Source organism: Hemitrygon akajei, chromosome 11 (genome assembly GCF_048418815.1).
Source record: "Hemitrygon akajei chromosome 11, sHemAka1.3, whole genome shotgun sequence".
In the NCBI taxonomy this organism is placed as follows: domain Eukaryota; kingdom Metazoa; phylum Chordata; class Chondrichthyes; order Myliobatiformes; family Dasyatidae; genus Hemitrygon; species Hemitrygon akajei.
In genome coordinates this window covers 117,504,498-117,516,814 of record NC_133134.1, presented here as the reverse complement: position 1 = coordinate 117,516,814, position 12,317 = coordinate 117,504,498, and the positions used below count along the sequence as shown (strand labels likewise).

At 42.1% G+C, this 12,317-nt stretch overlaps 1 protein-coding gene across 3 annotated transcripts in view; it reads left to right on the top strand.

The window, feature by feature from the left end:
• Positions 1 to 12,317, top strand: part of LOC140735960 (solute carrier family 12 member 5-like) — a 1,160,378-nt gene that overhangs the window by 999,358 nt on the left and 148,703 nt on the right. For all 3 annotated transcript variants that reach the window (XM_073061588.1, XM_073061587.1, XM_073061589.1), the window contains exons 6-7: positions 5,004 to 5,134; positions 9,923 to 10,164. In XM_073061588.1, the coding sequence (XP_072917689.1) occupies positions 5,004 to 5,134; positions 9,923 to 10,164 (373 nt within the window). The remainder of the gene's footprint in view (positions 1 to 5,003; positions 5,135 to 9,922; positions 10,165 to 12,317) is intronic.

Sequence of the window (12,317 nt, the reverse complement as noted above, 5' to 3'; positions counted from 1 at the left end):
GAACTCAGTGGGCCAAATGGTCTAATTCTGATCCTATATCTTATGGTCTTATGGAAAGAGATATCAAAAGCAAAGGATGAGTGGCATTTTCTACCATATCCAAGAATTGGCACAAATGCCCCAAGGATGAATTTCTATTCTTAGGTCCTTGTCAGGCATTTCTGGGAATAAGGGAATTTCCTTATTGCCCAAGTGCCAGAGCTGCCTCAACATTCCGACAACGCAGGCTGAATTCCAATCTTCAGTGCTGTCGGTGTGGGGTTACATGTTCTGCATGAGACCACAAGGATTCCCTCAGGATTTTCCTGTATCCTACTATAATTCAAATAAAGGAAATGAGGCAATTATGTAAATTTCTTTTCACATAGCTAGGTGGTAGGGGAACTGGGCACAATTGCAGATCACATAAAAAGAATAAGTCACAGGGAAATATACTCTGTGAACACTTAATTACACCTGCTCATTAATGCAAAAATCTAAGCAACCAATCATTAGCAGCATCTCAATGCATAAAAACATGCAGATGTGGTCAAAATGTTCAGTTGTTGTTCAGACCAAACATCAGAATGGGGAAGAAATGTGATGTCAGTGATGTTGACCATGGAATGATTGCTGGTGCCAGACAGGGTGGTTTGAGTTTCTCAGAAGTAGCTGATCTCCTGGGATTTTCATGCACGACAGTCTCTAGAGATTACAGGGAATGGTGCAGAAGAAAAATCCAGCAAGTGGCAGTTCTGTGGGTGAAAAAGCCTTGTTAATGAGAGAGGTCAGAGGAGAATGGTCAAACTGGTTCAAGCTGGCAGGAAGGCAACAGTAACTCAAATAACCACATGCCTCAGCAGTGGTGTGTAGATGAGCATCTCTGGGTGCACAACCCAATGAAGCTTGAAGTGGTTGGACTTCAACAGCCGAAGACCATACCGGATTCCACTCCTGTGGCCACTTTAATAGGTGTACCCCTGTATCTAATAAAGTGGCCACTAATTGTAGCTCGCAATAGGTATACCCTGAGAGCTGATAATATGAGAGAGATATTCCTATCTAAGACTTGGATTGGGAATTCTGCATTTTTTACAGTGGTTAATTATCCAGTTAATGTTGTCCTATTAACACTGAGAGAATTTATTGTTCATGAATTAGAATCAAAGGCAGATGTACATGACTTCCCATTCTGACTCTTTGCTGTTATAACTAGAAAGGGCAACTTGCCTTTCTGTAGCATTTTCCATAACCCCCAGAATGCCCTGACCTTCCTCCTATGAAATACAGTCCCTATTGCAATGTAGGAAGTCCTACAGCACTGTTCACTCAAAGGCAATGAAGTAAAAGGACAAGCAAACTCTGAAAATAAAGAAAGCATGCAGATGCTGGAAATATGAAATAAACTCAGTTTCTCTTTAACTTGTCCTTCTGTGAAAATGGTTATATCTCTGCACAGCCGGACTTCATCATGCCCTACAACCTGACACCTTACAATATATTATATTTCCAGGTTTATATTATCACCTTTTAACTGCCCCCATTTACTCACAGACTATAAGACCCCTATGTTATCCATGCAGCAATGCTGACCTCCCCCATCACAGCTGTTTCCTTTGTCCTATCCATCCTTTGCTCCTGCTCCCACCTTTATGCAATTTAAGGCTAACCTGTTTTTACCCCCTTTTTACACCTACCTGTGAAGAAGTGTCTTTGACCTGTTTCTCTTTCCACAAAAGATATTTGGGAAACCAGTGGAGGAACTGGAGGAACAAACTCTCTTTCAACAATGCCAGAAAATCTTTACAGGTAGCTGAGAAGCCAGATGGGACTGCAACAGAGTTCCTCATCTGAAATATGATTCCTCACCTCCCCTCCCCAACTCAGCTCTGCATCAGCTTGACTCTTGAGCCCAAGTATCTGGAGACTGGACCTGAACACATAACCTGATTCAGAAGGAGGAATGTGAGGAAGATGACAATGGCCCCTCATGTTAAAGTGAATAAATGATAAACAAGTAAACCGGTGTTTCAGGAATCAATGGACAATAAAGTAAGAATTTTTAAAACTGAAGCAGAAGGAAGAAGGCCATTCAGTCCCACATGCCTAGCCTGATATTTATGCTTTCACCTCAGTTATATTTTTCTGCACAAAACTTGTATCCATGATTCCCTATTATCTGAAAATGTAACAATCTCAGATATATCCTGAGACTGATGCTTCACTGTCGCATGAGTGGAGAATTGTTATGAATCACTGTCCTCTGGGTGAAGAATTTTTCCTCATATCTGGCACCTCAGGCTGAGGCTGTAACGCCTGGTTCTTACTGGGGGAAATATTTACCCTACCTCTGCCCTGTCAAGCCCTCTAAGAATTTTGTGCCTTTCTTATTCCTCTGAACAGTCTCAGTATACTTAATCTCTCCCACCTTCACAGGAATTAATCAGGTGAACCTTTGTTCCATTTCATCTATATATACTGCATGTCCCTCCTTAAATAAGCAGATGCATATAAAATACTCCAGATAGTTGAGAATATGAATGATTTTTAACCTGTCTTCAGGGTGCTATCCATTTTACTTCTATAATAAAAGGAGCAGATCACTCCTAGTTATGGTCCCAGTCCCTTCTTTTAAAAGTAGAGTCCCAATTTTTACAATAGCTAAGTGATTAATTCAAACCTAGAAACCTTATTCAATCCATCCTGTTTGATCATTTTAAGAGACGGTTATTCTTTGAAGCTTGTTCTAGATATTAATGAACATAATTACATAATTTTATGGCTTGGAAAATATGAACTTATCACCTAAAGTAACTAGTGACAGGAAGGGGCACTGCAGTTATAGACTCAGCCATCTCCATCACCTGTCCTCCATCATGAATATCCTCAAAAACCAATGCCTCAAGGAAGTGTCATTTGTCATTGAGGACCTTCACCACCCAGGACATGCCCTCTTCTCATTACTGTCTTCAGGGAAGAGGTACATCTTTGGACAGGAGATTCTTGAGTCCAGTCTGACTGTGTCTGCTGAAGTGCAGAGATTGCCATGATGGGGAAGAGTGAAGACCCAACTCAATGCTTTAGCAATAGCTCATTCCCCTCTGAATGGTTCATGAACCCATGAACACTACCTCACTACTCCCCTTTTGCCCTATGTGTTTATTTATTCTTTCTTGTATCTTATAGTAACTTTTAATGTATTGCACTGCACTGCTGCCACAAAACAAGTTACATGTCAGTGATCATAAACTTGATTCTGATTCGAGCTTTTCACCTCATTTCTAGTGAAGGAATTCAACAATAATCTGAAGGTGAGATACAATGTGGGAGATAACACTCCCTCCTGATCTAGTGGGCCCAAGTGGTCATGTGATTCCAAATGCTCTGTCAGTGAGAGAAAGTCACAAAGCCACCCTATCATTGTGTGTGTGTGTGTGTGTGTGTGTGTGTGTGTGTGGTTGAGTGTACATATACAAGTTAAACTGCATTCTATACTGATTTGGAGTTTATTGATAAACAGGGAGGAGTGTAATATATTTAATACTTCAGTACTATTTGAGTAACATTGTAAATATATTGTTTGATTAAGCATTCTTTGTTGTTTACATAATTCATTATGGGTTATACGCAAAAGTACATGAATAGCATATGTTATTATGCTACCGCGTCATATGTATGCGCCTCACTAAAGAGAACTGAAGTAGACATGTTTTTCCAAGCTCCAGTGTTTTTCTTCCCATTAGTTTTTGAAGCTATACAACATAACAGTTAGCAAAGTTCAAAGTAAATGTATTATCAAAGTACATATATGCAACATATTTTTGCAAGCTTTCACAGTAAATACAAAGTACAATAGAATCAATGAAAAACTACTCACAAACTAAGACAAAAAACCAATGAGAAAATAAAGCAAACTACAAACACAACAAGAAAACATGCTGCCACAGAGAAGTGGAGGATAACTTCCTTGACGTACCTGAGCATCGGAGTATCAGAAGCTTCGGGATCGTGTTTCAGTTGCAGGAGGATTAAAGTGACACCGTTTGCCTGTTGAAGGCCATTCTCTACCGGGGTGACGATCTGAACCACCACACCTCCAGGCTGCTTTTCCCTGGGACAGATGGCGGTTCTCGTGTTCAGTGGTACAGCAAAGAAAGACTGAGTTGGATGACTGACAATTTAATCCTGAGGCAAGCAGCTGCATTGATGTTGCCTGAGATGAGACTGGTCTATATGAAAAACTGGAGATCGTGAGTCTTGCCAGCCTCACCTGAATCTGGTTCTGAGACCACCTCCATTTCTGGCCTCCGCCACCGCCTTTTGTCAGAGTTCTGAGCACTGAAGCCCCCACCCTCAATCTCAACAAACCTTCTTACAAAATGTGCCTGAAAACTGTTATCTTCGATAGACCTTCAGATCGTCACTGGTAATGTTTCGTTTGGGCAGTGGTTAGATTGATGCTATTACAGCACCAGCAGTCACTGATCGTGGTTCAATTCTCGCTGCTGCCTGTAAAGAGTCTGTACGTTCTCCCTGTGACCGCGTGGTTCTCCTCTGAGTGCTCCAGTTTCCTCCCACATACCGATGGGTTAGGATTAATGTGTTGTGGGCATGCTTTTTTGATGCCGAAACTATGATAACACTCATGCGCTGCCCACTGCAGTGCTCATTGATTTGATTTGATGCAAGCAACGCATTTCGCTGTATGTTTCCAAGTACATGTGACAAATAAAGCTAATCTAAAATCTCTTTACTATCTCAGAATGTTGTTTGGTGTCAGATCTTGTCTCATAAGAGTTCTGTGGTATATCTTCAGGCATTAAAGCCACTATGTACATGCAAGTTGTTATGTAACAGATTATGAGTTAAAGCTCAAATTTGTTTCATTTAATTCTCAAACAAGTGTTGCGTACTTTTAATATGACTCTACGAGCCTCTGATCTGATCTCAGAGCAAATCAATGTCAGTGGCCACATTAGATGGACCGTTCCCCAACCCCCTTTTGCTTATTGTCTTTCCTGCAGCTGGCGGTTCCTACTACATGATCTCTCGCTCGCTGGGCCCTGAATTCGGGGGTGCAGTGGGACTCTGTTTCTACCTGGGGACAACGTTCGCCGGTGCTATGTATATCCTGGGCACCATTGAAATCCTATTGGTGAGTACAGGCAGCAAGGGCTGGAAGGGGAGAGAGAATGCTTTTCTGTAACATCTGTCATGGTCATTGGATGCCCCAGAATGCTTTACTGTCAATGATATAATCAGAAATTGAGTGCTCTTTACTAGAAAAAAGATTTAAGATAAGACCATAAAACGTTTGAGCAGTGTTAGCCCATCTGGCCCATAAAGTCTGTGCCACCATTCCATCATGGCTGATTTATTATCCCTCTCAACCCTATTCAGTAGGTTTCAACAGGTACATTTAATGTCAGAGAAATGTATGCAATATACATCCTGAAATTATTTTTCTTCGCAAACATCCACTAAAATCAGAGGAGTGCCCCAAAGAATGAATGACAGTTAAATGTTAGAACCCCCAGCCCCCCATGCATAAGCAGCAACAAAGCAACAACTCCCCCCCCACCCCCACCAGCAAAAAGCATCAGCACCCCCTCCACCACCAAGCACCACCAAGTGTGCAGCAGAGCATCAATAAAGACACGAACTTGCAGTACCCCAAAGACTACTCGTTCGCCCAGTATTCAACATACCACAGGCTCTCTCTCACCCTAGTAAGGGAAAAAGAGGTGTTTCCATGTGACAGTGAGAGGGGAGACATAACAAAACAGCTCGCTGATTTATGGTTTTAGAAGTCTGTCGCATCGCTTTACCGAGCTCTGTGCCTCTGGGCTCACAACCAACAGCAAGCTCACTACTTCTGATCTTCCTTGTCCTCCCACGACGCATCAGTCAGTGGCACCCGCTTTGAATCCGCCCGCCTCCAGAGCCACGAAAATCCAGCACCCTGAAGGTGCACTAGTCTTCTAGGCCGCGCCCTTGGCATATCGAAACGCAGCCGGTCGTGAGACCCTGAGTGTGGGTCCCATTCCCAGAAAAAACCAAAGTCAGCGTGTAACTCCAGGTCAGGGTCTTCAAAAGAACCTTGAAAGGGAAAAAAAGAGATAGAAATAGAGCTGTTTCTGAAAATACAAGCAAAGGAGTCACTGTTTAGCACCTTCATCACTCAGCTCCACCTTCTCCCTGTAACCTTTGATCCCCTTACTAATCAACAATATTTAATGCTTTAAAAATATCCAATGACTTGGCCTCCATGGCAATGTATTCCACAGGTTCTCCACCCTTTGACAAAAGAAATTCCTCCTCATCTCAGTTCTAAAGGGACATGCTTCTAATCTGAGGCAGTGCCCTCGGGTCCTAGACACCCCCTCATAGGAAACATCTTTTCCATGTCCACTCTATCTAGGCTTTTCAATATTCAATAGGTTTTAAGGAGATCCCCTCTCATTACGTACCAGTGGAGAGGGAAATCCTTGCTTAGGTCACTGCGTTAACTACAGTCAAGAGAAGCATAGAAAAGTGAAAACCACGAGCATGATTGAACATAGAACATAGAAATCTACAGGGACATTACAGGCCCTTCAGCCCACAATGTTGTGCCGACCATTTAACCTACTCTAGAAACTGCCTAGAATTTCCCTCTATTCCCTCTATTTTCCTAAGCTCCATGTACCTATCTAAGAGGCTCTGAAAAGACACTTTTGATTGAACCATGGATTCACTGTATCTGGCGCTGCAAATAGCCTTCAACCAAGCAGCCACGAACTCAGTTTGGTAAGTCTGCGAAATGTTAGCTTCTCTACCAACAGTGACTGCCCATCTCGGAACAAAATCCACTCAGAGTTGTCTGGAATTTCCAGGAATGAGACACTAAGGTCCTGGGTGCTGATCCAAACAAGACAGGAGAGATGCAGCAAGAGGAGAGGCGGGTGTATGAATCAGTTGAGTGAGTGAGGTGGGTAGTGGTGAGAAATGATGTGATACGACCTCCAGAGGTACATCGAGCCAGGAGAGGTGGCTGCCCAGGTATTGAGGGCAGAACAGCGGGTGGAGAGAGGTGGAAGGAATGGCATTCCCGGCACAGGGAACTGTGAGAGGAGGTGCGGAGAGTTACCCATCAGCAGAGGAAAGGTCTCACCATGGGATTTCCTGGGTAATGGAGGCCAAACTTTCCTTGTGGGGCTGGGAGTAACATTCTGTCAATGAATGGGGTATCTATTCAGTAAGTATCTTGTCTTGGATGACTGAAGTACTGGAATTGGACAAGAGCTCCTCTGCTTATATACGTCTTGATAACTGAGAGGGAAGAAAGATAAAGTTTGCAAAATACTCTTCTGATTTAACCCTTCCTGGATTTCCCAGCAGCTGGCATAAGTCACCAGATTTAACACCTGCTGTTACACAGAGTTACCAGCATTAACCAGAATACCATGGCGAGGACAACTGGAGACAAGGACAAAGATGACAGGCGAGAACCAGCTTTCCCGACCCTGAGAGTGTTATGGTCTGCATGGGGCAGTTAGAGGAGAGGGAGATCCCAGGAGTGAAGGGGGGTGGACTGTTTGGTCATCACTCCAGCCCCCTTCTTGGAGACTCATTTGAGGAGCTCTCCAACATAGCACTGGAAGGGAAGGATGTGGTGGCCACATGGAGTGACAGCCTTCCACCTACACCATCACAGCTACCAGCTTAACTGCCCTCCTTGTTGCACACTGTGACCCTCCCCCCTCCAATGAGGGAGATGCAAAAGGCTTAATGAGAACCCCTTAAGGCCATAACACCATTAAATGTCAGGGCATATTCTGGCCATTTGGACCATCTAGTCTGCTCTGTCATTCAATCGTGGCTGATTTCTCTCACCTTCTCTCCAAAACCCTCAAACACTTTGCCAATCAGAACATGTCAATCTCTGCTTTAAGTACATCCAGTGAATTGGCCTCCACAGCCCTGCATGGTAATGAATTCCTAGGCCTTTAAGTATCCTGTAGGTTTCAATGAAATCCTTAACACCTCCCCCCCCCCCCATCCTTCTGAACTCCACTGTCACTACAGCCTCTTTCTCAAGAGAATGTTGTGCACTACTCAACTTGCTGCTAAATCCCCACGGACTCACAGGCGATGAAAATAAATCCACTAAAACACAAGTTCTGTTTTCTGCCCGCAGCCCATTCATCAATGACTGAATTATGCTGAAAACAACATAAAAAATGCCATTCAATCCATAGAGTCGGTGCTGGCTCCCAGCATTACGAGACCCATGAAGCCCTCTCCGTATTTCCCTGGAATGCTGCATCCTTTACTCTCTCACGCACACCCACCATCTCTCCTTTCAATTCTTTTTCCCATTTACCTGCACCACGGAGTAAGCTGCAGTAGGCCACTCAACCTGCCAGAGTATTTCAAGGTGAGTAGAGGAAAGCTTTGGGGGGATGTCAGAGGCAGGTTTTTCACACAGAGTGTGGGTGGGGGCCTAGAATAAACTGTCAGAAGCACATGGGTGTAAGCAAAATGGAGGGTAAAGAGCTGTGTAGGAGGAAAGGGTTGGATTGATCATGGAGTGGGTTATACAGATCTACACAATAGCCCATGCCAGGCCGAAGATCCCATACTGTACTGTACTGTTCCATGTTCTGTGTTCTACGTGGGAGCAAACCTATGCTGTCCAGGAGGGACACTGTGTAAGGGTCACTCTGACAGGTCACTGGAGCTGTGGGACAACAGTGTCGTCTGCTGTTCTTCCCTGCTGTCCACATCTGCCCATGTGCTGCAGTCAGGGAAGTTTACTCATTGATTCTGGGCTGAGAAGACATCAGCTTTAATTGTGTAAAGAAATAATTATCGAAAACAGCATTTGTTTACACAGAGTGGCTCTTTTCTTGCTGGAGGATAATAATTACAATAGCAATTGCTTTAATGATCAGCGCCTGCATCACCATTAGCTGCGTAAATAAATGCTAAGTGGTATCGGGCATAGAGTTCAGAAAGAACTCAGGAGTGATTACCAGTCAGTGCTGACTTACGATCTAGGTCAGTATCATAGAGGGCCAGAAAATAATCAGCCATTATGTTCTAAAAAGCAAGAGACATTTGGAATTCTCTACAACAAAATAATACCAATCCAGACCAACAGGCAATTTCTGACATTGCCGTTGACAGAGTTTTGCTCAGGTGGGTGCCGAAGGATACTGAAGACCGAGTAAAGAAATGGAATTGAGATGCCCAACAATGCTGAATTCATCAAAAGGCAGGGTAGACATAAGGGGCCAGACAGACGTCTCCAAATCATTATACATAGAGCACAGAATGTTAGAGCACAGAACAGGCCCTTCGGCTCACAGTGTTGTACTGACCTTTTAACCGTTTTAAGATTAATCTAACCCTTCCCTCCTAAATCGCCCTCTATTTTTCTATCATCCATGTACATATCCAAGAGTTTCTTAAATACCCCTAATATATCTGCCTCTACCACCATCTCTAGCAGGGCGTTCCATGCACATATCAGTCTCTGTATAAAAATACTTCTCTCTGACATCCCCCTTTCCTCCAATCAACTTAAAATTATGTCCCTTGGATTTGCCAGTCCTTCCCTGTGGCTGTCCTCTTGATCTATGCCTCTTATCATCTTGTACACCTCTATCAAGTTTCCTCTCATCCTCCTTCTCTCCCAAGAGAAAAGCCTGAGCTCACTCAACCTGTCCTCGTATGAAATGCTCTCCAATCCAGGCAGCATCCAGGTAAGTTCCTCTGCACCCTCTCTAAAGCTTCCACATCTTTCCTATCCTGAGGCGATTCCATCTGAAAATGTAAAGAACTAACTTGATTAATATTCTAACATTGAATGTTGATAACAATGATTAAAGTTTATTTATCAAATATACATTGGAACTTGGAAACATACAGTGAAATACATTACTGTTACTTTTTACAGACTTACATATTCCCCAGTATGGCAATTTTCAAAGCCGAGGAGGCCAGTGAGGAAGCAGCAGCCATGTTGAATAACATGCGTGTGTATGGAACGTGTGTCCTCACCTGCATGGCTCTGGTAGTCTTTGTAGGAGTCAAATACGTCAACAAGTTTGCCCTGGTATTCCTGGCATGTGTCATTTTATCCATTCTTTCAATTTATGCTGGAGTTATCAAATCTGCATTTGAACCACCAAACTTCCCGTAAGTACAATACTACAGAGTGACAATGCAATATTTATTCATATTAAATCACCAGTCCCGGTGCCTGAGATGTACCACGAGGAAATGTAAAAACTAGAACTGGCTGGACATGAAATGAATTCAAAACCTAATTTCATTCACTCGCCTCTGTTTTCTGCACAGATTACCTGGACAGATTAGTGATAAAGAGCTGAATGTTATAAATCTGAAATATATTTTTAAATGGAAAAATGCAGCAAAATGGATTGCTGCACTTGATATATTTGCCTTACAAATTCCCATAGATAATGTCTGACATGCCAAAATGAATCTGAGTTTCCAGTTTATCTGGAAGATCCAAATGAAGAGGCTTGTTATGAATCCTTGTAACACGGGAAAGGCAATATTGTATTCAGATACAGTACAATAAAAGTGAGCAAAACAATAAATAAAGCAAAAAGTTCAATGCTTTGAACAGCCTTGAAGTATATCTTATTCAGTTCATTGTGGATGTTCAATGAAATACCCACCTCCATATTTTTTTAATAGAATTCAATAGTTTCACCCATGAAAATACCAGCTTAAAATTCATTTACAGTATGTATCCCAATCACTTAAATGTAATAACTCTTAGAAAAAGCATTAGACAATTTACTTTTTTTCTGGTAGATCAATCCCACCTACTAGTTTTTTTAAATTAAATCCCTTTATGTTTTCTCTGTAAAAATGCATCCAATCATTTTATTGTGCTAAGTTCAAAGTCCTTTTTTGGTAAATTAATTCAAAATTTCTTCACTCCTTGGAAAGTAAAAGTTCAGATTTATCTTATTTTTTCATCTAAAATGTTATTCCATTTCTGGATTGAACAATTCACCTCAATCATAATCTTGTTATTCTGAAATATGTAAATAATGAAATCTGCTAAATTCCCATGACAGGAGCATTTAAACTGTTGAATTGCTTGCTTTTTAATAGATGCCATTCAGAATTAGAGAAGTCTGTGAAAGCAGAGCAGTAGTTCCTAACACTAGTCAATGGGCATTCTAGTTCCTTAAGCATCTGTTTCTCTCTATAAACATCCACTGGTCAGTTCCTTAAAGCAGGAAAGGTTGTCCAGTGACTGCCTACGGATAGCTGGTTGTGCTGCCTCCATATTTTATCTTTATTTTTTATTATTATTTCTTTTGGGTGAGATCTCTAACTAAATTGCCTCAGTGCCTCAGATCCCCTGTCGTCTTTAGCCATGATTGCCATGAATCACACGTTGGGAGCCACTACAGTGGAGAAATGTACATTACTCAGTAAGGGTAAAAACATATTTACAAGGAATCATTTGCAACTTAAGGTTCCAAAGTTGTGATTCTTATGAAATAGAGTTACAGTTGTAGTTTCATTCCTAATTACAATTAGTAAAGCCAATTCTTTCATCAGTGTTATATTTTGATCTGAATTGCAATGTAAAAAAGTGCCTTCAGAAGTTACAATGAAGAAAAAGAAAGCAAGAAAATGGGAAAATAGAGCTAGAATCACAAAACAGCTCCAGCAAAGGTTTATTAGGATAACCTGATAAAGGAATAACCCATATCACCTCAGAACAAGACAGGGTTGGCTCTCAAGTATAGGCTGTCCAAGTGGGAGTTAGTGCTCATGCCTCATGGCCAGCTGATGATTACACAACAACACTCTACATTTTTAATGACATCATTATCACTAAGTACTCCTCCCTCCATGTTCTTGAGTCATCTTTGACAAAGTTGTAGAAGTATTCCAGCCAAAAAGAACATGCCAATAAGAATAGAGCAGAGACTAGTTGCTCTGCCACAAGTGGCTTAAAGCAGTTGCCAGGCTTGGAGGAGGCAATCAGCAGGGGTTATTTCAAAAGAAGCAGATGTAGTTTTATTACTACTCTTGGCTGTGAAACAGATGGCTTGGATCAGGTTAGTGCATCCTGGATCTAACATTCCAAGAAGTCTAAAGATTGATATCCATGTTTTTGAATGATCAACTGGGAACCATATAACCATATAACAATCACAGCACGGAAACAGGCCATTCCGGCCCTCCTAGTCCGTGCCGAACTCTTAATCTCACCTAGTCCCACCTACCCGCACTCAGCCCATAACCCTCCACTCCTTTCCTGTCCATATACCTATCCAATTTTACCTTAAATGACT